General features: G+C 29.2%; 2 protein-coding genes across 9 annotated transcripts in view; one reads left to right on the top strand and one right to left on the bottom strand.

Moving 5' to 3' along the window:
* LOC107066108 (defective proboscis extension response 14) overlaps nt 1-27,254 on the top strand; it is a 243,895-nt gene that overhangs the window by 39,818 nt on the left and 176,823 nt on the right. The gene's annotated exons all lie outside the window — the stretch shown is intronic.
* Nucleotides 24,917-26,862, bottom strand: LOC107066107 (uncharacterized). Its single transcript, XM_015320409.2, has 5 exons — nt 26,620-26,862; nt 26,219-26,541; nt 25,776-26,099; nt 25,285-25,701; nt 24,917-25,199 (listed from the first exon to the last, which is right to left on the bottom strand). Exons 2-5 carry the CDS (start codon nt 26,528-26,530, stop codon nt 24,990-24,992), a joined length of 1,263 nt encoding a protein of 420 aa, XP_015175895.2. The 5' UTR covers nt 26,531-26,541; nt 26,620-26,862; the 3' UTR covers nt 24,917-24,989.

The raw sequence follows: 27,254 nt of genomic DNA, 5'->3' as shown, positions 1-27,254 counted from the left end.
ACTTCGAACAAGGAAGAGGAGACGGGTTTAATGGCTGGCTTACGCGGGAAAGCTCGGAGCTTGCGCGTGAGGAATTCTCGACGGTCAATTTGGTACGCTGACTTTCACGAGAAAAATGGAAAAACGAAGGAAACACGCCCACACACACACACACACACACACACATACACACGGAAAAAGCTCCAATTATACTAGACTTTCAAATCGTAAATTAGGATCAATTTTTTGTTTTTATTATCTTGCAATTTTTTTTTACGAGTACAAACAACAATGATGTTTTCTATCTTTCATTTTTATGTTTCTTTTTGTTAATTTTTCTTTTTAATCGAAAACAAAATACGACATAAAACGTAAATGGTTAATTGTTTTTCTACGGTATTACTTTGTGTTATTTTTTAATCAAATAAAATTTTCAATAGACGAATTTTTTGATTGGAACAAATGTAGATTTTGTGCTTTACCAGTTCACTTATTAAAAAACGTTTCAATTAAGTTTTATTAATAGACCGTAATAATTAAGATTGATATTGAGGGAAATTGTTGAAACGTGAATTTTTAGTGACCGCCATCGATCGTATTCTTGATACATAAAAAGTGTTGGTAAAAGAATTTTATACTATTAACAATATATATATATATATATATATATATATATATATATATATATTGAGTAAATTGTATGTGGTACGTGTTAAATGTTTTTTTTTCTTTTTTTTTTTTTTTAACTTACGAGTACCATGTATTTGTGTTATATGTAGAAAAGCTTGGTTGCAGAAGTGCTGGTTCTTGTGAATGGAATAACGAGGAGCTTTTGACCACCTGGAAAGTCCTCGACTAAGTGTGTGTATGTGTGTATGTGTATGTATAAGAGAGAGAAGGAGAGAGAGAGAGACAGGTATTACCTCGTGATTTGTAATTTTCCAGAGATCTGGAACACCTCGTGCTTTTTCCACCTCCCCCCCCTCCACCACCACCACCTTTTACTCGTGAATCGAGCCAACCTAACGGGAAATTATGGTACGCATTCCATTAAACTTTGCGACAGAGATTAAAATGTACGATTACGAGAGGGACTCTCTTATTGTCTTTCTCATTTTACACCTTTCTTTTTCTTTTTCTTTTTCTTTTCTTTTCTTTTCTTTATTCTTTTCTTTCTCCTGTTACTTTTTTTCTATTTTACACGTGTTGGATAGCAAAAGGTTTTTATAATATCTCAAACGCTTACGTGAGATCTTCATTGAGACTTTATTACGAAGGAAAATTAATGTTTAAATGTCTCATAAGTTGAAAAACACATTTATTTATTTATTTATATAAAGTTACAAGAAAACATTTGAAGTAGAACAGCAATTTTTTTATTATTTTCTTTTTTATTTCTCGCACAAATCATTTTTTTAACGATTCGTTTTTGCTTTTAATTTGGAATTTTATTCATCGTTAAAATTCGATGATTTTTTTTTTTCACGATTCGTTATTCGTTAAAAAACTAAATTATTTAATTTTATATCGAATATTTTTCTTGTTTTGTTCATATTAGTAAAATTTTCATAATGGGTTATTCGATATTGGTTATTCATATTAAAGAGAAGAAATTTTTGTTGTTGCAATATGAATGTTTCAACAATTTCGTTAAGTTTCTTCGAAATTTTCAGTTACCTTGTTCATTATTTCTATCTTTCTCTTTCTCTTGGTAACTCGAAAATTCGTTAATTGCAGCTTGAGCTACAACACGATGTTAATTTACCACGGACTAGTTTAGCATGTGTACGTGCTTCAACGTGTGCGTAGATACGGCACGAAAGCTTTTACAAGAAAACTCTAACCACTCCAAGTTGTTAATCCTTATAGTAGTGTTAGTTTTCTTAATAGGTTTTGATTTGAAAATCGTTTAGTTAACAATCACAACAACATATTATTTTTTCTATTTTTTTTTTCTTTTTTTTTTAATTATATTTTATTATATCATTTTTTTCTTTTCATATTTATCAACACGTTGATTTATTTATCGTTCCACAATGTTGACCTTAACGTATTATCTTCTTGATCAATTTTATTATACAATTTCATATCTTATCACGAAATCATGACCCTTTTTACGACTTACATCGTAACGAGTAAAATGGCGTTAAATTAATCGTATAATTTTACCCTCCAATGTAGTTTCTTTTTTTTTTTTTTTTTTTTTTTTTTAAGAGACCGTGAACAAAATAACTGAAATAATTTCAACGAAATATCCCGAACTCGAATCTTACCTTTATCTAAGGATTGAAATCTTAGAAAATAGCTTAGGATAGAAGTAAAACGATTCTCTTAAGGATTTACGAGCATCTGTGCGGAGTTTCGAAACGGTAGCTAACGTTTAAACCTTTTAGAAACACACACACTGTCTATCTCTCTCTCTCTCTCTCTCTCTCTCTTTCTCGTAGTATATCTCTTTTCGATATTGACAGAACCGACGGTAATGCGAATTTCAGTTTCCTACGGGACTTTCCTAGTCCCCCTAGCTCTGGGATCGTTTTTGAACGTAAAAATATTACTTTCGGCGGAAGCTCTATGCTCGTAAATATAAACTTCTTTTTTTTTTCTTTTTTTATTTTTTATTTTTTCTTTTTTTTTTTTTTTTGAATTCCAACAACGAGCAACGAGATTCGCAAAATTTCTACGTGTTTTGCGAGTTTAACGTTTTAAGAGGCTTCTTCACTCAACGGATTAAACGATTCGATTGTTAGTTTTATGTGTAAGCATATATTTATGTATATGCTTTTGTGTTTACATCTATTTATAATACGTCCTACTATATTTCGTTTATTAAAAAAGAAAGAAAGAAAGAAAAAAAAGAAAGGTAAAATAAATTTATAGGAATTTTTAAGAGAACGCGAATAGTTTTAACGAGTATCCGTCTCTACTGTAAAGAGTGGTTTTTTTTTTTTTTTATAGAAATTTTCTACATTTTCTCACTTAAGACGAGAAACTTTTCAGTTAAATTGTTATTTGTGATTTACGAGTGATGGAATTATTAAGAAACATTTTTCATCAAATGATTTATTTTATCTTTGAAACATTATGACAGGTTTTATGGCAAGATTTTAAGGTACAAGCTCAAGCACATTTTTGGTTTCTTTTAAATAATTATTTTTTCTCCCTTCTATTATTAATTCGATTGAAATTTAATGAAATTATTTTTGTCTATTGGTTCTTTTATAAAATAAAAAAACAAATATATAAATATATTATAATAGAACGCAAAGTAGGTTTTAAATTTATATAATATGTATTTCGTGCATGGTTGTTTAAAACGTATACGTGAGGTTTGTGAGAATAATATAATATTGTAGTATACGTGGGAGGTATTAGCTCGTTTTTCCATGGGACCGATCGTTTTGCACGTAGAACTGATTATCTCGAAAGCTGTAGGAACGTGTGTGACGTAACTGAACAAGCTAGTCAATAATCCAACCAGTGTGTGATACGTGTATGCGTGTGTGTATGTTATGAACATACATTCATGTATGTTCGCGAGCCAAGAGCATATGCTATCTCGTTATTTCGTTGCATGCTAAAGTGGTCGTTTTCATAATACTCTTTACAAATTTATCTCGGTAATGTAATCTAACGAATCACAATCGATATATAGGTATATATACGTTATAAAAGTATTATTATATTATTTGTTTAAATAAAAAATAAAAAGAGTTCTCTCGTAATGGAGTGTGTGTGTGTGTGAGAGAGAGAGAGAGAGAGAGAGAGAGATAGAATTGATATAAATAAAAAAAGGGAAACACAATTATTTGATTTGTTATTTGAAAATATAATTTTCAATAATTTTGTATTTATATTTAACGTTTTATGCACGACACCATATAGAGCTCTTTTTCGTTGTTATTATTTTTTTACATATATACATATGTTTTTAAAATGAATCAGATCATTTGTAATTGGATTGATTTAAAACATTATACACACAAAGTATTAATGACTTATCGATACTGATACGTAACATCAAAAGTACGATACAATGTATAGGATAATAAGAATAAATAGAATTAATAGGTTTTTCTTTTTTTACAAATGTTATTTGCAAATGTCAACGTTACTGTGTTTTACGTGCTTTACCTCGTGACACGTAGTTTACGATCAACAACAAGTAAGCACGTTATATATCGGATAATAGTCACGTTGTGTGGTTTCAAACCAGATTCATTAGAGCATTGCAAGGGGTCCGATTTCGATATGTATCGTAAGCGTTTAATTGCTCGACTGGAGTCGATTTGATTAATTTCAGGTGTGTATACATATATGTACATTATTGCTAGAGTTTTAAGTGACAAATGACGATATTAACTGTTAACTGTGCTAATCTTCTTCATTCAGAAATGAAAATAATCGTAAGTACCTGTGTAACCGTGTGTAATATCTGTTTGTTAGTTCAATCATTCAAGAAAATGAAATGGTAATAATAAGCCATGAATGGTTATTATAATATTATCAATGAAATATTCATCTAGTATTGATAAATATTTAATAATTCATGTAAATATCATTCACAATTTCAATTAGATAATCATAATATTTACATTAGTTTGAGATCACAATTCTCTATTGTTATACATAATACAGTTTTCAATTAAATAATACTCTGATAATACATATGGTAGTAGCATTATCTTATAATGTTAAAGTTATATTCAAATTGAATTGAATAAAAGTACATTTTTTATTAATTTTCTAATGACGTATATCACGAATCACAAAGATAGTTGGGAAATGAAACTACAGATACAAAAAACCTATTTAAAAATTTCCCATAACGATAGTTCGATTAATATATTTTATTTTTAAAAATTAATATCATTTAAGATTAACATTCAATGAGATTATGTTTATAATTAAAGTTGAAAATCATTGAAAATGTTTGTTACGTAGGATGAATATTTACATTTAATCGAATACCTCAAATCTCTCTCTCTCTCTCTTTCTCAATGTGCATAATACACAACGTGTGTATTTAGTTAGATTCATGTATATGCATACATATATATATATATATTAGTCATATATAATGTATATGATTTTCCGATCAAGTTGAGAGGAAGTGGCCTGACTGACAATGAATCGAAATCAAACTATCGTAGTGGATTGATGGCAAGACCACAGCTTTCAATTCCTATACCCCCCACCCTCTTCCCACCACCATACCAAAATGGTTATTCTCCTGGATGCGTAATTCTGAATCGAATGATGTAGAGAGAGAGAGAGAGAGAGAGAGAGAGAACTCAAGCCTTTTGTCGAAGTTCCTATAAACGCTTATCTATTGGTCGGTTGGGGTCTCCCTCTATTATACCGGTATAGCATGGGAATCGTTGAAATATCGTTCTACGATAAAGAATATTATCTCCACTTTACATGAGACTCTTTGAACATTCGGAAACCGGTTTTATTTCGAATTGAATAATAAATTTCACGTGTAATAAAGATACGTTAACAGACCGTACGAATTAATATAAAATGTTTCTCATTTTTTCTATCTCTTTTTATCTTTTTGTTATCGTCTGTCTGTTCTTTCTTTCCTGTCATTTAACATTAAAATTTTGTTCATATTTCTATATTATATATAACACGAACCTTTCATACATATTTCAAACGAATAAAAGTTACCGTATATAATGAAAAATATATGTAATATATTTTATATTATATATTATCCGTTTCAATTTTCTATTTAATTTACAAATTTAACCAGAGATCTTTTTATTTCATTTTTTTTTTTTTTTTTTTTTGGTTTCAATATTCTTTCTCTTTTATTTCAATCAATTTTAATTTGTTCTTTATTTTCAAAAATCTACGACTTATCGTTATGTTGTTTTCCCGATCTGACCTTTTTAATATAATTATTATTATTATTATTATTTTTCTTGTTTCTTTCCTTCTTTGTCTCGTGACATTATTAAATTAACGTATGAAGTTAATTTGTCAACAGGAGGGGGAACAGGAGGAGATGGGATGAGGAGGAGTTTAATCGTAACGAGTATATTTCATTTTGTTCATATTTCTTTTCTCGATAAAATAAATAATTTCTTTCTCTCTCTTTCGTTTCGATTAATAAAATATTATATGGAACAGTTTATCTCTATGACGGTTTATTAAATTTAATTATATATATATAATAATAATAATAATAATAAATAAAAAAAAGGTCAAGAAAAAAGAACAGCAGTAAGTAATTGAAGATTAAATTCATGAAAAATATTAGTTAGAAATTAGAAAACAATGTTAAACATCAAAATTAATAAGTAAATTATTTTTATGAAAAATTTTCTTGAGTTTTTTAATGAATCTCTCTCTCTCTCTCTCTCACACACACACACACACACACACACACACACACACACACACACACACACACACCTTTCTTTCTGATTATCCGAATCCACAGAGACTCGACTTATTTTTTTTACTTCTACTATATCTCTCTTATTTATTATTTTATTTCTCTTTCTCTTTTCTCACACTTATTATTTTCTGACATTCGGACTCGAGTGGAAAAAGTATTATTATGTGTATATGTGCGTGTATGTGTGTATGTGTACTTTAGCATTACACCACTGGCAGTACCTTATTTTCTCTTTCTCTTTCTCTTTCTCTTTTTCTTTCTTCCTTTCTTTCTTTCTTTCTTTATTTCTTGCTTCTAGTACCTTTTATTCCATCTCCTTATTTTGCCACTCTACTATACTATAGAAACAATAAGACACTTGAGCGGAAGCCGACTTTTACGAGTAGAGAGAGTCTCTACTTTTAGTTGTTCCAATAATTGACTAAGTGGTCATATTTTATTCTTCTATCTTTCTCTCTTTCTCCCTTTCCCTTTTTTTTGATTCCCTTCTATTCTATTATTTTATATATATAATAAATATTATATTATTATATTGCTCAATAATATATATATATATATATTTATAATTGAACAATATTATAATTTACCTATATATATATATATATATATATATGTAAGATTTATTTAAATTTAAAATATAAGTATTTATTATAATAGAACAAATGTTTAATTATTAAGGTTTAATATAATAATAAAGAGATAGAAAAGGAAAGTAAGTAACAATAGTTAGAAATCTTAAGTACACTCGTATTACACTCTTTCATTCACAAATAGTCGCACCGAATCAAGAAGGCGAAGATCGCATTCTTCGCCGCGCTTATATACTCATTCACCCCACCAATGGTCCCAATCACTTCCGTCAATCATTCTCGAAATCTCCAGACTATTCCCGACCGATTAAACAAAAGACCTTTTCCTGATTTCCGGTTCGGGAATATTCGAGAGACTTCGGGGTGCACGCCCGCTTTTCTTTCTTACTGGACACACTCATATTCATACTGCTGCATGCACTCACACTTATACCCATATCGCTGCGCGCACTCACACTCATGTCCATATCGCTGCGCGCACTTACACTTATACCAATATCGCTGCATACTCTTACACATCTTTCACATTCATCAATTGTTTTCACGCACACCATACATTCGCACTCTTCGTCTTTCTCTCACTCTCACATATATATATATATATATATATATATATATATATATATATATATATATATATAATATTTTAATTATTAATAATAAATTAATAAATTATTATTTTATAAATTTTATATGTTTAAAAAAATTATTATTTTAATTTGTAATTATAAATTATATTATTTAAAAAAAGTAATCTATATATATTACTATAAAAGTAATATACTAATATAGAGTAATTTTTTATATATTAATTTTATTTTTTATTTATTTATTATATATTTTATTATTTAAATATTATTATTATTATTATTCATAGAATATATATTTCACATTTATTTACCTATTATTATTACTTTTTTGGAATATCTATCAGTGTGGAATTAAAATCAATGTACGAATGAAAAAAAAGAGTAGAAATAAAAATAATGTTTGAATACTCAAGAGAGAGAGAGAGAGAGAGAGAGAGAGTGAGAGAGAGAGAGAGAGAGAGAGAAAATTTTATCGAATTTGTTCAACCAAAATTGGATTTATTCAGCTTAATAATTAAAGCGTTACCGCCTATCGAATTAAATTAATGAAAGAGAAAGAGTTGATAGAGAGAAAAAAAAGAATGAGAGAGAAAGAGAATACATATATTTTTTTTCCGTGATTTTTCGATTACTATTTTTTTACCAAAATTGTTTTTTTTTCCCTCTTTTTTCTTCTTTTTTTTTTTCTTCTTTTTATTTCATTGACAATATTCGCCAATAATATTATTGTCAAAATTGTTAACGTTACAGTTACACAACCGCGAATACGTTGGGGAAAGCAACCACAAATCGTTGGAAATTTGAAAAGACTCGTTAAATTTGTTACATTTTGTTGTTGTTGTTGTTGTTGTTGTATGTGTGTTTTATAACACGACAAATTGTCGAAAAGTTGAATGTTTGGAAATTGTGGTACCCAATGGGCGAGGGAGGGATAAGCAAAACTAGCGGATAGAAACAAATCGATGAGATTTTTAGTTTGGATGGAGGGTAGGTGAAAAGAATATGTATACGAATATAAAAAATAAACAAACAAACAAACAAAAAATAGAAATAAATTTAGTGGAGAAGAAAAAATTGCTTTTGGATAAAAATAAAACAAAGAGTCCTGTAATCGATCCGATCGAAGATGCAATTAAATGCTTAATTAATCGTGGAATGGTGTTTAAAATGGGATGGGATATGGGGGGGGGGGGGAAAGGAATATTATGGGACTTTCGTATAACGTTTCTAATAAGTTCGATTTGGAAAAGTTTGAGTGTGTTTTCGTAGTATTGGGACCGGGTGGTGTTTCCGTGAAAACTGAGATATTAAATCGTGATTCTTTTAATTAACGACTTGGTATTCGCTTCAATTAGTAAATTAGAACGGTTCGCATTAAATCGTGTTATTACTAGAGAAATACGATTGTGCGAACTCGTTATTTAATATGAAATTCTCTTTTGCCATTACGTTTTTTTACATTATCTATAGTATATATGTGTATATAACTGTGTGTGTGTGTGTGTGTGTGTTATGGTGGTATGTTTGTTTTGTAATGAGTTTACGAGAAATTATTTGATTATGAATTTGTACGATATAGTAGATGGTTTTACTATGATTTTCTACCAACTTGAAAATGAAAAGTATGCGAAAGTAATAAAATGAAGGTAATCGGGAAGTATGGTATAGATAATTGCTCGTTGACCTGATGAGAAGATAATTACATCCAACGTTTTTCTATTATTTCAATGGAATGAACATTTTACTTCCTAATTGTCAAAAATATTTTCGTTCTAACTATTACAATCATTTTTAACTTATATATATATAATATATTTTGTGTTCTTTATCACTTTTTATTTATTTTATTCAAATTTATCGATATAATAAATTTTAATTAATTAATATTAAATTTTATAGGGTGTGTGTGCGTGTGTAATATATATTATATTAAGATATAATAAATTTAGTTATATAAACAAAAAATAAAACCGTAGATAAATGGTTATAAATTTAGTCATAGTTTTGTGCATAATTGGAATAAAAAGTTATTGTAATTTTGCATATAGTTGTAAATAATAACAATTTACAGTGTTAAGAATTTTTTTAAAACATTAACAGGTGCCTATGAAATGTTTATCGGTTCTCATGAACCTTATAAGTGTAAGAATATTTTACGTAACATTTCTTCGTATAACAACGCATGATATTAAATACGATGTAACATATCTAAATAACAGTACGTGAAACCTTAGAAAAGTCAACACGAAACCTTACTAGGATATCATCTAACAAAGTTCGAAGACCACTATTACTTTATAAAGCATTTCAATATGCTATCATAAATCTAAATTACGAAAGCACGTTATAGTTCTCATTCGTTTCTATAGAAAGATATATTCGATGAAATTGAATTAAGATTATTCATCATTTTCTCAAGTAGTGTCATTGTCACTATGTTTAACGTGACACCATTCAACATTTGAACAGTGTCATTAATTTATTTCTAGTTAAAATCCTTCATCCTTCTTATCGTCATCTTCATCTTCATTTTCTTCTAATTCTTCTTCTTTTCAATTTTATATCTTCACTAAATGATCAAGAATAAAAAGAATATTTTCCCATAGATACTTGGATGCAAACTATCGTATAATTTTCTTCATATTGGCCCTTGTGATCGTCTTTCTCATTAACCATCTAATTAACCGTCTGTTCTAATTACTTACCCACTACACCTCAGTTAAGTTTCAGCTAGCTAAACGAAAACTTTCATTACGGGAAATCGTTGTCGTTAAAAACCTACGATTATGTGAAATGAGAAATGAAAAAATGAGATGAAGATGATCATCCCTCAACCTCCTCGCCTACAGTCGAATTTGAGTTTCTATGTGTGATAGCTTATTTAATTTTGACTTTTACCTTTCACTTTATTCCTTCGTTCGTATGTTAACATTTCATCGTTTAGGAAATGAGAAATTATTATAATAATCTATATGTATTATTATAATATATGGCTCGTTAAACAAGAATAGCTAACGAATATCCGTTTAAAGACAAAGCAGCCTCATTCGAAAGGACAATGGATGACTTAAACATTTTCTATATCTCATATATACCATCCCATATATTCTATATATATATATATATATAGGAAGAATATGAGTTTCATGAGATATGTATGAGCAAGCTTGTCACAGCTTGTTACAACTAATTGTTAATCACGTCCTATATTTTCATAGACGAAAATGAAACAGGTAACGTTGAAATATGAGCTGAAAATATATGAAAGATAAGCAAAAGATAGATGAATGAAAGAGAATAAGAATGAGATAGAGAGGATAAAAAATATAATAGCGTTTGGAGTATCATTCATTAACGTGAATTTATACGAAAACGGATTTAATATTATATTAATGATATATATTTATTTTTTTGTATGTTTATGTTTATATTTTGATGTAATATAATACGTAACGAGAGATTGGATTATGTATTATTCTTTTAAAGATCAATTTAAAAATATTTTTCAAATGAAAGCTCCTTTAGAACGGGTGTGATTTAAAAAAATGAAACGCGGTGTTGTAGAAGGATAGACGAGATCGGGATGTAGTGGGGAAAGGAAACGGCCTTAATTTCATATAAAATACTAAATATTATTCTAAAAATATGCATAAATTAATTACAATATTAGAGTTCAATTTTTATCATTATTTATAAAAATAATTGATTTGCAAACATTATATTTTATTATTTACTTTCTTTGTAATTATTATAAAAGTGCGCTCTTGTATAAATGCAACCCTCCAGACACACTTTGAAAATGTTGTTTGCGAGCGTCATCTGTCAGGACGGAATTTTTTTCTACCCGAAAGATACACAACCCATCATACATACGTGTATAAACAGTTTTGATTGCAAAAAAATTCCGTCCTAGTAGATGGCACTCGTAGGCAACATTTTCAAAGTGTGTCTGGAAGGTTGCATACGAACAGGCGCGCATTTTTATAATTAAATAAATAATTACAAATCAAAAGTACAAATAATATTATGATAATATTACATGATAAATTATTCTCGAAACTTGTTTATTTGAAGATTTTTACTTCTAACTTGTGTGATATGCACGCATGGTTTTTTTTTTATTTCTGACACACATTTGTGTTATTTCTATCGTCAATAAGAATCGAGTTATTTGAGAAAACTTATTTGAAATATTTCAACCAAATTATATACATTCTCAAGTGAGAATATCCACATACGTAGGATGAAAGAATTTAATAACATCGGAAATAGATGTTGAATATACGTTTATAGAATCGGTATGCTCAAGACGTAAGCTGTAGATGCAATAAATGAAGGACAAAGAGATAGAAAAGGAAGGGAAAGGTTTATTCTAAAGAGTGAGAAACGAATAAGAGAGTAAGAGGGAGAGAGAGAGAGAGAGAGAGAGAGAGAAAAGTCTGGGAAGCTTGCAAGACGAAGATCTCATCTCGATGAAAAGGCAATGCCAAGCTTCGATATTGCCTCCTGCGTTGACCTCTATTCTTCCGTTCGTCTTACGGAAAAATGCTTTTTTACTTTCTCGACGTAGTTCGATTTTTCCTTCCATCTTAACGCCTTTTCTGCCAAGGAAAGGGATAGAATAAGAGCGAGTGTGTTGAGCCTTCAGTTGAGATGAAAATAAGAAAAAAAAAGTAATAGTAGTAGTAGTAATAGTAGTAGTAGTGGTAGTAGTACCAACGATCTAATTTTTCTTCCTTTTACTTTGCATGAGTGCAATCAATTCGACAATATTGAAAAGAGATCGTTCGTTTAATCATTCTACACAACGATTACTCCTCTTAAAAGGCAAATCGTGAACATGATAATTCTTTCTTTTTTTTAAATTTATAATTATTATTTTAAGAACTAAATTGTATTTAAATATATAAAATATCTCATCTTTTATATATAGAAATTATATTTATCTAATTTCATCCTACACAGCTATGTGTTTTATAATATAATATAATAAATATATAATAAAATATATATTAAAATATATTATTATATACAATTATATATATGTATTTATATATTTTATATATTATATATAAAAATTATATATATCTAATTTCTGTATTCAATTATTGAACTTTTTGTTAATTGTTTGTGATAAGGAGTACCATCATAGTTGTATTATTTTTTTGTTTTCTTTTGAGTATTTATCTGTTATCAAAGGGTATAGTATTTCAAAAATTTACATAGCAATTACAAAGGTAGCTTGTTTTAAGGTGTTTTCCTAATTTTACGTTTTCGTATTATCTCACAAATAAGATTATTACGTAAGGTATAATAAGTACTTTATAATTTATATTTTAGAGAGTTTTGGTATAGTCAAAGGGAACAATTTCGTAGTTACTATCTCTCTCTCTCTTTCTCTTTCTTACTCACTGACTCTAATTTCTCTTGAAGATCAACCAGGAAGTTAATTTTATCGACGCCTTCTCTGCAAAAGTATACGTTGAGAGGAAAAGGAAGAAGAAGTAGCAGGAGGAGTGTGGAAGAGGCTGTGAGGTGGGAAGGGGGGTGGTGAGATAGGAACAGCTCCTGCTAATTACAAGTAATTAGATAAATCGTCGAGCGAGCAATTTTTACGTCGAGGAAGGAATTAGAAGCCGGCCGTGCCGTTTGGTGTTATCTGATAAATCATTAATGCACTTAATTAAAAACTTTAATCAACCCCCTTTAGCCGAACGCGGAGTAGTTTCAAGTTGCTTTTGAAGTTTTCTACGGACGTTGACACTGTTACTGTGTTGTAGCTCTCTCCCTCTCTCTCTCTCTCTCCTCCTATCGTCTTAATACTCTTCAACTTATTTCTTTCTTTCTCCCTTTTTTAATATTTTTATTTTCTTTTTTTTACTTTAGTTGCTAAAATAGAAAAACGAAGGGATCGATGAATAGCTCAATGATTAATTGCAATTAGATTGATTCGACGAAAGAGAGAAAGACAGAAATTTGTACACGAGAATTAGATAAATGTTTTGGATGTACGATAAAATTTGAAGAATTTAATTTGAAGATTTTTATATTATATTATTATATATTATTATATATATATATATTGCACTTGCTTGATAATTTCCGAATGGCACCAAACGTGAAGCCATCAGCACTTATTCAAAAGTTTTCGCATGGTACCAACGTGGAGCCACCGGACGTCATTGTGTTTATAAAAAATGAAATTTATCGTAAATAACTACAATCGACAAGAATGTTGATAATGTTGGATATAATGTTAAGCAAATCGTTGAAACTTCAATAAACGTTTTTCGATTAATTTCCGAAATAGTGAACAATATAAAAAAGTATATATATATATATATATATATATATATATATATATATATGTGTACACATATGGGTGTTTTCGGTTTTATATATCTCTCGTCATTATTATCTCGCATTTTTTTTTCTTTCCGGTTTAAAATTCCATCCTTGGTATCGTATTGAACCGTAAAACACGCCACGTTTCAATGCCAAACGAAAATTCCTATGATCTTTGTGTGCGCATTTTTGCAAACGGCGCAACGAGTACAACGTTTGAATACTTACCTATTGGAATTTATATATTAGTTGTACACAACAACATGTGAGCTTCGGGACAAAAGTCTGAGTTAGTGAGTGCTGATGCTTCTGCTTCTGCTGCTGCAGCTTCTGCTGTTCCATGGCATTCGAAAAAGAATTTGGGTCAATGAGAAACTCGTACCAATGTATGTGTATGTGTGTGTGTTGCTCTTATCGACGATCGAAATTTTCTATTTTTCTCTCTCTCTCTTTTTGTCTTTCTTTCCTTTCCTTTTCCTAACCCTTATTTCTTTTCCTCGTTGTATTTTCAGATTGTAGATTGGGAAGCTGTAGCAATTGCTATCAGACAAAAAAAGGAAGTGTTTCTGCCATGTTAATCGCCACTTTGCTATACGTTGTCCTTTTTTTTTTTTCTTTCAATAGTTTTATTTGATCATTTTTTTGATTATCTTTAATTCTGAATTCATTTGTGTATACATAAAGATAAAAGTTTTTAAATGATATTATATTTTGTATAACCTTTTAGTGAGATTACATTTTATTTAGAAAATTATTTTGTCGAATTTATTAGGAATTATTTCATAAATAAATGTGTGTAGTAGCATGTGAAAAAGTATTTTTTTTCTATTAAAAAATTTGTTTAATGAATAAATTAATATAAATGTTATGACTTTTTAGTTAAACATAAATGATTTATTTTTCTTGAATTATTCTAACCGCTTGGTTATTCGTATCTCAGTGTAAGGACTTTCGGATTTATAGTCAAATGTTTCTGACCAAAAGAAAGCTAATATTCAAGCTTGTGTATGTATTGTAAATCCCTTTTGCACGTTGGAAAGTTTATATTTCACAAGAGAAAATCGTTTAAGAGAAATAAAAATTCTATGGAACATGGTTAGAGATACTGGATTTCTCCAAGAGAATCCACTTATTTATAGGTGTAATAAAAGTGGTGGTAGTGGTAGTACTAGTTTTGTAAGAGATCCTCAAGCAGAATAAGTAAAATGTGAAAATTGGGTTTTACAATAGAGTTGCGTTTACGCGGAGGGTAAGTCTTCCTTTAACTTTTGTAATCTTCTCAGCTTAATAGCATTTTTCGTTTTTTCGTTTTTACAGATCGTCTTTTATATATATATAATAATATATTTTCCTTCTTAAATAAATCATCTTTTATCTTTTACGTCATTTTTATTTAATACGACAATTATTTCATTTTCATTCGAACTTTATCGAACTTTTATATTTAAGTTAAAATAAAAATTAATTAATTAATTATTTTATTAGTTATTTCCATTATAATTATTGTATTTTTCTTCAAAATAGATCAATTATTTATGTTTTTATTTAATTTATTAATTATAACATTAATTTTGTAATTAATATTGCAATATAGAAAAATTAATTAAGGGTTGTTTTGAAAAAAATAACGAAAACAAAATTAGTTATAATAGGATTAAAACGTATTTATTAATTTTTAATTAAACTTGTTAAATTTAAAAATAACTTTTAAGTGTATGATGGTGGTTGTGATAAAATGATATAAGTGGTTAAATGAAACAAAAGACGTTTCAGGTAGAAACCTTTGAAACTGACAATGAGTAGCCAGTGGTACTCTACTAAGACAAAACGATTTACTGACTTTGGTCTTCCTTAGGTCCGGAAAATAACGTCGTGACCGTAAAGTTTATGACATTCTTTGGATACGTATCGTCGTTGACTTGTCAACCATTATACGAAAGAGAAAGAGAGAGAGAGAGAGAGAAAGATGAAGGATCCGGTTAAGAACAAAAAGGGAATGCACAAAAGTGAATGAAGTTTGTTTTATCGAGCATAAGATAGAAAGAGTCAGAAGAGAAGACTCGAATCGTGCGAAACTCTGACGTCGTTATGTCCTTGGAATAAAGGGTAAGGGTCACCCTTTGAGATAGTAAACTTTTTATTGGCCTTGAAAATAGATGCCAACTTACTTTTATCGACATCTTGAAATTTTATTAACTTCACATTTTTTTTTTTTTAAATACCGACTTATCATTATAGTTAATGTTGTTTAAATTAATGTGCAAATAATTGATAAATAATTGTAAAAATTTACACGGATGTGTAAAATTAGTATGTGTAGGTTATTTTAAGTATTACGTTTTTCATTTGATATAGATAAATGTAATATATAGAACAGAATGATTGAAATGAAATAAAATAAAATAAAATGAAAAAAAAAGTATTACATGAGTTACAAATGGAGGAGAAAGATGATGGAGAATGAAATTTCGATCTGCTTAAGTATTACTTACACACATCATTTTAAATCACTTAGGTTAGCATGTTTTATGGGAAAAGAAAAGTATAGGGGTTATATATATATAGAATATAGAATATATATAAATAATAGAAAGGGGATAGAAAAATTTCACCAACGTGTTAACCGAACCTTGTTGAGTGTCAACAGACTAGAAAAATTCAATTTTTACATATCCATCTATCGAAAAATCGATATATCGAACTATCGATTTATTAATATATATCAAACTTCGATATATCGATTATCGAACTTCGAAATATCGATTATCGAACTTCGAAATATCGATTATCGAACTATCGATATATATCGATCTTCGATATATCGATTATTGAACTATCGATATATCGAGCTTCGATATATCGATTATCGAACTTCGATATATCGATTATCGAACTATCGATATATATCGAACTTCGATATATCGATTATCTAACTATCGATATATATCGAACTTCGATATATCGATTATCGAACTATCGATATATATCGAACTTCGATATATCGATTATCGAACTATCGATATATATCGATCTTCGATATATCGATTATTGAACTATCGATATATCGATCTTCGATATATCGATTATCGAACTATCGATATATATCGATCTTCGATATATCGATTATTGAACTATCGATATATCGAGCTTCGATATATCGATTATCGAACTATCGATATATATCGAACTTCGATATATCGATTATCGAACTATCGATATATATCGAACTTCGATATATCGATTATCGAACTATCGATATATATCGAACTTCGATATATCGATTATCGAACTATTGATATATATCGATCTTCGATATATCGATTATTGAACTATCGATATATCGAACTTCGTTATATCGATTATTGAACTATCGATATATCGAACTTCGATATATCGATTATCGAACTATCGATATATATCGATCTTCGATATATCGATTATCGAACTATCGATATATATCGATCTTCGATATATCGATTATCGAACTATCGATATATATCGATCTTCGATATATCGATTATTGAACTATCGATATATCGAACTTCGATATATCGATTATCGAACTATCGATATATATCGAACTTCGATATATCGATTATCGAACTATCGATATATATCGAACTTCGATATATCGATTATCGAACTATCGATATATATCGAACTTCGATATATCGATTATCGAACTATCGAGATATATCGAACTTCGATATATCGATTATCGAACTATTGATATATATCGATCTTCGATATATCGATTATTGAACTATCGATATATCGAACTTCGATATATCGATTATCGAACTATCGATATATATCGAACTTCGATATATCGATTATCGAACTATCGATATATATCGACCTTCGATATATCGATTATCGAACTATCGATATATATCGATCTTCGATATATCGATTATTGAACTATCGATATATCGAACTTCGATATATCGATTATCGAACTATCGATATATATCGATCTTCGATATATCGATTATCGAACTATCGATATATATCGATCTTCGATATATCGATTATCGAACTATCGATATATATCGATCTTCGATATATCGATTATTGAACTATCGATATATCGAACTTCGATATATCGATTATCGAACTATCGATATATATCGAACTTCGATATATCGATTATCGAACTATCGATATATATCGAACTTCGATATATCGATTATCGAACTATCGATATATATCGAACTTCGATATATCGATTATCGAACTATCGATATATATCGAACTTCGATATATCGATTATCGAACTATTGATATATATCGATCTTCGATATATCGATTATTGAACTATCGATATATCGAACTTCGATATATCGATTATCGAACTATCGATATATATCGAACTTCGATATATCGATTATCGAACTATCGATATATATCGACCTTCGATATATCGATTATCGAACTATCGATATATATCGATCTTCGATATATCGATTATTGAACTATCGATATATCGAACTTCGATATATCGATTATCGAACTATCGATATATATCGAACTTCGATATATCGATTATCGAACTATCGATATATCGATCTTCGATATATCGATTATCGAACTTCGATATATCGATCTTTGATATATCGATTATCGAACTATCGATATATATCGAACTTCGATATATCGATTATTGAACTTCGATATATCGATTATCGAACTATCGATATATATCGAACTTCGATATATCGATCTTCGATATATCGATTATCGAACTTCGATATATCGGTTATTGAACTTCGATATATCGATTATCGAACTATCAATATGTCGAAGTAATTAAACTATAGATAACTATCGATAGTTATTAAAAATTTTATATAAATTATATTATTAAAAAATGAAACGATTGGCGGAAATAAAACGTTAATTTTTACGATACATATTTGAGAAAAAAAATCTGAAAAATGTTTTTTTTTTCACGCTGAAACCCTTACCCCTCCCTTAAAGTTTCTTCTAGCGTGGAAAAGACGCGACAGGTGGTGGTTGGTTGGTAAGGTAGTCGATCGAATAGAAAGTACACGTTACTTTCCACTTATCGTTTTACATCGTTCACGACGTATTACTACTACCATCACCACCATACTACCACCACTTTCACTATTACCAATACCATCATAGCAGGAGCAGGAGCAGGAGCAGCAGCAACAGGAGTAGCAATAGTAGTAGTACCATCATTACTAGCATCGGTACCTTCACCAATATCACAAACCCACGACGTTTCGACGTGCTCTCGAAGCTTTCAAGAGCAAATCGAGTTTCCTGTCCCTTTGGGACCATGCTTAGTACCAGTACTACTACTATCGGCACAACCTCGACGAGTAGTATCGACGATGTAATTAGAAATCCAACGATAAACGGTGAAATCGTTTCCGAACCGTACTTGGTTAATACCTACCTACCTACTTATCTACCTAGTTACTTACCTAGCTAGTTTAATACTTCCAATAGTAATAGTAGTTGTAAGTTAGAACGTCAAACCATTCGAGTGTTTTGTACTTGTTAGTAAAAGATACAAAAAGGTATCTTATTTAATGTAATGTCCAACAACCCTACCCAGTACTTACATTTCACTTTATATCCCTTAACTCTCACATCGTCTAACAACCGGAGTTTCACTTTAACCCGTAGAAAATCAGTCCGTTTATAAGAAAAAGCTCGATCTTCGTATAAATACGTTCAAGGCTAAACGTTTTTTTCCCTTTTCTTGTTCTTATTCTTTTATTTCTAAGTATTTTTTCTTTTGCTTATCCTTCTCTTTCTCATTTACTTTCCATCCGACTAATTTCTCGAGTCAAGTCACCATAGCAAAATCGTCTTTACTTAATCGACTATCATCGAGCAATCATTGTACTCATTATTACCTCTCTACCCTCCCCCCCTTACCCCAATTCGTCTTCTTTCTATTTTTCTCTATACTTTTGATATTATTGTCATCTTTCTTTTTTCACTCTTTCATTACTTCTTTCTTTCTTTCTTTCTTTCTTCTTTTTATCCTCAAGAATGGAACGAGTTTTCTTTTCTTGAAAGAATATTCATACTTCCGTTCGATCGATTATTCTTCGCTTTGGAAAAAACGCTATTTGCTTTTTAACGGTTTACTTATCTTTTTCTTTCTTTCGATCGTTAAAAGTTTTAGTAAAAAGAAATTGCTTTCGATCGTAGCGTTTTTATTTTTCAAAAGTAAAAGAAACAATTTTTCTTATCCTAAGGTATTTATACTCGATTGAAGAAGTTCTTTAGTTTCTCCCTTTCCCCTTGTCATTTTGAAAACTTCCTTAGTAGCACAAAATATTGAAAATTATTGAATACATGTGCATTTAATAATAAAAAGACATTTAATCACGAGTTAACTCGTGTTTCTGTGGCCGAACGTTGCTGACCGGTAACGAGTTAACACGTGATGCGCTTTTTTTTGCATCACACTATTTAAAATGAAAACGCAACGAAAATAAATATTACAATAATAACAGATTTTTGTGTACTATTGTTATATTGTTTATTATACGAAGAAGAAATAATTAAAGTCTAATAATAATTAAAATTTATTAAAAATCATTTATATTGTTTTACTTTTCAATTCAATTACGAAGTAATAGCCGGTGACATAAGATAAATTCTTAAAAAAATATTGAACACGGCCAACAAAGTGTTAATATTAAATACACATGTATTTAATATTTTGTGTTACTAGTGTTTAAACTTTGGAAGATTTGTATAAGGTTAAGAAAAAAAAAATAAATGAAGAAGAAGGAGGATTTTAAGGTTAGGTAGATATCTATGGCAATTAATGTTATGCAAAACTATACTACCGGAACGTATAGTTACTTGATCGCGAATATTCACTGTGAGAATCCGATTAAAATCAGGGATTTGGGGGAATTGGATCGTGTTTGTTGGATTAACGAGCGCCAGTTTGCATGTGAATCGACGAATATTTCGTCGTTGATTTACGAACTCCTTCATCCTGGTTCTTGTTCTCCCACTTCGTCATCGTTTTCGTTGTTGTAATCGTATCGGGAAATGCTTTGAAGTAGGCAAGGTCAGAGAATTTAGTCTTCTCTCTCTCTCTCTCTCTCTCTTTCTCTCTCTCTTACTCTCTCTTTCGTAATAATACCAGCTTCAACTTGTCGAATTTGCATGAAAATCTTGGAAGAGAAGAGGGTTGTTGCTGGATCAAGCGTTGAACGAGGATGAAAGGGAGTCAAAGGGTTAAGAAGTTTTCAAGCTAGTAATGAGACTTTGAGACCAAAGAATTACCTAACTTTTAAAGATAATTACTTTTTCTTTCTCTCTTTAATCTTTTTGTATTATTACATAAAACATATTAAACTATTTATACAATAATTCTAACGTTTAAATTGACGTTGATTTATAAATAAAATAAATAAGTGAAATTTATCAATTCGAAAATGTCTTCACGTTTTACTGTTTCATTGATAAAATTATCCTTTGACAAATATAAATTTCATTTCTCTCTTTTATTTCGTGCACGTTCGATATTTCTTCGATTTTCGATTTTACCTGGAGGAATCGTTTGAATTGGAAGGTTCCTTGGTTTGCACCAGTTACTATGCCGTTTATTCGTTGGTATTTTCGTTTTTACTTACCTTATATATATATATAGTAGTATATGTACATAGAAATGTAGAAGTTGGTATAGGTAGATGTGTATAGGTAGAGAATGCTCGTTCACTTGCTTTGCTGACCTATGAATGTCTACAAAATTATGGCTACAAATCACGTATAGTGTTCGTGCAAGCGGCATCCACCGGTTGACGTGATGCGATTCCCTATGAGAGGAACTGGTGTAATTGCGCTACGTGCCCTTATGTGCATCGTTGCGGGCATGAACTTACTCGCGAAAACCGGCACTAACATCTACAGACATTTCCAACTCTGTAAAATGAATGAGCAAACTGGAAGGAAGAAAGAGAGAGAGAGAGATAGGGCATTGCCAATATGCATCCTACGCTTTCTTGTCAGGGTTGTTGTTGTTGGACCATAAACAAGATAATCGCGAGAAATGCAACATATTCCACCACTCGTATTATTTATTATTTGACTATCACAACCATAATCATCCTACCGTACCATTATCACTCGCTGTTACTACAGTTACGCTTATCACTTTAAGAAATCTTATACTCATCTTTTTTGTTAATTATTATATGTTATTTATTAACAAAAGATTAAAATTTGAATTTGTATTTAAAACTTTCTTGTTTAATTCACTGCAGTATCAACGACATTATTTATTCCTTTCATAACCAAATATGGGTGTTTCAACACATGGCGGGACACGTGTGTATCAAAAATAGAATAAGAAGACAATTAAACTCTGGGTTCATTTTATATAACCTTAAATAATAATGATAAAAATTTAATAAAGTGGATAAGTTTAAAATACATTTATCTATTTGTAAAATTTCAAGGTTTTCAAATTTTGTTAGTTAAATGATTGAGTTATAGTGTTGCATATAATAAAGGATAGGTTGGTAGGAACGTTCATTGATTATGCAATGGGGGATTTATATGACCTACCCTTTTAATCCTACGACAGGTAATTCCATAAAGCCAAATGCAGCATGCACCAGAGTCGGCCATTATAAGCGCGAACGGGTACTTGTCCTTTAACTAAGCGGATGCACGTGGATTGACATTCGAGACATCGACAGTCGAGTTGACGAGATCGAGTAGAATGTGGTTGTTCCTCGTCCATCATCAACGTGGGTTACCTGTCCGCGTAGTTAACGTTAAGTGATCCATCTATTTTGTAATAAAAAAAAAAAAAAAAAAGAATTTATTCTCCCAGTTGTTTGATTTCACTCATTATAAACGTCCAATCGAAGATTGCGCTATTCAGTTTGCGTACGATTTATGATTTCTTTTGTTTAAATAAGTCGCGTTTCATATATATTTTATTATTTGTTAGTATAAATTAATAATTGTGAATTTACATTAGGAAGATTTTTAATTTTCTTTTCATTTCGTGTCTCTAACGCAGTGTTTTATTTATATTTATACTAGGGTACTTTGGTCACGATTTACTGTAGCTTTATTATAAAATGTTTATTTAATATAATTTTAAACTATTTAGTAAATTATAACAACACACAAAATAACACCACACTTACAATGGAATACATAAAATAATAATACTCGAAAAAATATAAAAAAACAAGGTTAGAAAAACGTATGATATATCGGAATAATTGAATTGTAATACAGCGCCAACTACCGAAAACTTCTAGTACCTAAAGACCTAGATAACCTCCAAATAATAAATCCTTAAATTAACAATAAAAAATAGAAATAATCGTGATAAAAAATATCCTATTAAAATTCCAACAATCACTCCATATTATTTATAATAAAAATATGTTGTAAATATATAAATTTATTATAAAAAAAAACAAAAATTAATTCAACATAAATTTCGTAGAGTTCATTCCAATTTCGAATGATAATATATTAAATTATATTATTAAATAATTAAAAAAATAAGAAAATAATGAAGAATAAAATTGATTTTGGTATAAAAAAAAAACCCCAAAAAACCAAGAAGAAATTTATTTTTTTTTCTTTTGGGTTTCGTATTTCGTAATATAGTAAGTACTCGACATAACCATCGATTTTCGACACGACGTTTGTACATCGATATATTTCGCATCTCCCTTGGTCCTTCTTGTCCCTTTGTTTATCTTCCCTTTTCTTCTCTTCCCTTCCCTTTACGTTCGCTCCATTACGGCCAATTGCCCGTGAACGTTTCCCCCCTTCAAAGTGAGCACCGAGGCGAGTATATTTATTCAAACCGCAATGCATTAGTCCTCTATCCTTTTTATCACCTATCGTAAAGTTTTTTTTTCTTTTCTCATGTGACGTATATTATTCCAAAGACTCGACACACAAAGTTATATATATATATATCGATCAGGTAAACTGATTCCCTAGATTTCTTTTTTTGACTCATACTTACCTAGGGAATTCATATTTTTGCTTATTTTTTTTTCAAAACCAAATGAGAAATTTATCATATGAGTGTGTGGTAGATTATATGTGAGTTAATACGTAATAAAAATTTGTGTTCAATTCAAATAGACAAATAGAGAGATTGAGATTAGTATCTTTGTATAAAAATATTGATATAAGTGATGTTTGAATGATAAAATGTCAATGTGTTGAAGAAATAAAGATAATATTTGCTTAAGATAGTAGTATGTGTGTATGCAAGTAAAAGAGAGAGAGAGAGAAAGAGAGAATAGGTTAGTGTGGATGAGAATATCGAGTAAGTGTGAGAGTGACACACATACACACATATACAGAAAGTGTATATGAGATAGTTTTCCACGTGCATTGAGGTTGGTTGTTTGGATATTATACGAGAAATGTTGGCCATTTGTGGAATGCATATTCAGTCGAATAATAATAATGCATAGGGTAAATATGCATATTTAATCGTCATTTGTTCGTATCTGTATACTTAAATACATATTAACGATTCCCAACAGAGAGTGAAATTCGGACAAGTATCGACATATTATTATTTTGGAGGGTTGGTCTCATCATCCATTGTAGGATCCAATCACTATTATCATTTCTCGATGTTTCGCGTTGTATGGTATTACCATTGATGTTATCTTCAAACGTTCATAATCAACGATACGAGCTTATTTCTTTTATTTTTTTATTTTTTCTAGGATTTGATATACATTGTACTATAGGTTCAATCATGTATGTATACTATCAATCAAAAGTTTGAATTAAGTAATATCAACGTGTGAATGTTTTATATTTTGTATTATGGTAATTTGTTCTTCGAATGTTTCTAATTAAATATTTCAAGTTTTCTTTTTTTAGAAATTGTCAAAAATGTTACAGTAGGAATATTGCATTAAATTAGATGCATAAATTATCTACATACATGAAGATACTGATTTAATTTGTTAATATTTGATCTATCAAGAATATATTATTTGAAAATTGATCGATTTATTAGATTTTCATTGAAATTAACTAATGATTTTAATACATTTTGCAATTTCATAAAAATCCATTTTCTACAGCATGAACAATTACATCTGCTAAACGTAATCTTTTACTCTGTGTATCTAAATACTCGATATGATCTGAATTTAATTCTACGTTCTCATCTGTTAATGTTTCCAAGTCAGGTACTTGCGATTCTGGTAACATAGCAAGTGGTAATGCTTCTAATGAACAAACAATTCCGAAGAAAAAATGTTCTTTTACCTGAAATAATAAAATACAATATTTATTATAATTGTACACAAAAATATGTGTGATGTTGTCAGAATTAAATCAGAAAATAATTTACCTCTTTCATAAACATTTCCCATGGATACAATTTGTTAGAATCTGATCCAAGTAAATTAATTATATAACTTAATTTATTATAATAAATTTTCAACATATCGTCAAATCGTTCTCTAAGAGTTTTGTTTGTACAAGCATAAATAAAGTGTGATAGGTCAAGAATTGGACTAACGCAACGTGCCAATTGAAAATCAAGTAACAAAGCTTGTTTTTTATTTCCTTCGATGTTACGTACGAAAATATTTGTAGTCCATGGATCTCCTTGATTTACAACTGATGTTGGTGCATTCATACGATCACATATTTTATAAGACATTTCAAGGAGTGAACCAAATTTGTAAGAATTAAAACGTTTTAATGCATCACTGTTTGGATATTCAGTAACTAATGCATGTGTTGCTATATCAACCAATCGTTTCTACAAAAAAAAAAAAAAAATAAATCACAATTGAAATAGAATTGTTTTGATTAAACATAAATAATTTTACTTACGTGAAAATCTTTATACCAATTCCAATGTTTAGGTCTAAAATATGTTTCTTCTAAATGAGATACACACTCGTTAAATTGTTCTTTATTTTGATCTTTGTATGCAAACGAAATACCATGGAAAATAGCAAATGCTTCTAATATGATAGTACATTGTTCCATATCTACACAATCTTGACGAGTTATAGGACTGTATCCTAAACTACAAACATTTTCTAATATCAAATAATCATTTTCACCATCAGCCAATGATTTTAAAAGACGTGGAATATTTAAAATGTGAGCTTGATTTTTGCTTTTGAGAAATTCTTCAAATTTCGGTATAATCTGAAAAAATTATATTTCAAATAATATTTATTAAATAATTTCAAAATAATACTTATCAAAAAATTAATTACTATAATTAATATTAAAATACTTGTATAAAAAATATTAAATGAAATTACCTTGGTATAAAATGTTATTTCATTATGAAAGAATTCCGTACATCGATACATTTTTCTTCTTATTAAATTTGGAGGCAATGATTTTATCACAATATCAGTTTGTACAGGTTTGCCATCAGCAATGCCATTAACCTTGACTTTGTTAACTATCCCTAAATAGCCATCACCTTTAGCACTTCCATCACTAATATTCCAATCGATTACTTTAACATCTTTTGCATTATGTTCCGCAACAAGTATACTTTCTAATATTTCTTTATTAAGTTTGGCACTTATTTTACTTAACACAACTTGATTTTTCTTTTCACTCATTGTTAAATTTTCTATCGGTCAGATAAAAATTAAAACACAATAGATATTTGTATAAAAAGAAAAACTAGAAATTATTTTAAATTACTTACAAATTGTATGAAAATCAAATTTTAAGAGAAAATACGTGATTTCACAAAAGAAATAACTTCTACAATGAATACAAGAAATAATTTTGGGATTAACTAATGAGATAGGTTCCCCTTCTTCAATTTTCAGTGTTGTCATGTAAAACTAGCTTTCTGATTGGTCTCAAGACTAATCAGAACAATGATAACCGGTATCGTTATTTGTTTTCTTTTTATAGATTCTGCTCTAAAACTTGTGACACAACACAAAAGATTATTTATTGTCAACTTTATTTGTAAGACCAAATATTTGTTTTACAAATATAATAGAAATTCTACAACATTGAATATAATCATTAAAAATTATTAATTATTATCATGTAATATTTATTTAATTATCTTTTATAATTATCAGTAATATTGATTTTAATTGATTTAATGTAATTAATTGAGAGTTGTTAGTGTTTTTTTTTTTTTTTAAATTATTTATTACGTCATTTAAGGTATTTTTATTTCTTGTTATATAAGATATTTCTTATCAACAGTGATAAGACATTTTTATCTGTGACATTTTATTCTTCTTCCTATAAATTCGAGTTGCTTCTCTATTAATACCTTATTACAGTTATTCAATACTATCAAAGGTGTCATTTTACCAT

Source organism: Polistes dominula, unplaced genomic scaffold, assembly GCF_049000335.1.
Source record: "Polistes dominula isolate Pdom_NZ unplaced genomic scaffold, Pdom_raw_medaka contig_20, whole genome shotgun sequence".
NCBI lineage: Eukaryota > Metazoa > Arthropoda > Insecta > Hymenoptera > Vespidae > Polistes > Polistes dominula.
Note: the sequence above shows the minus strand (reverse complement) of the source record. Positions and strands in the feature narration are given on the sequence as shown.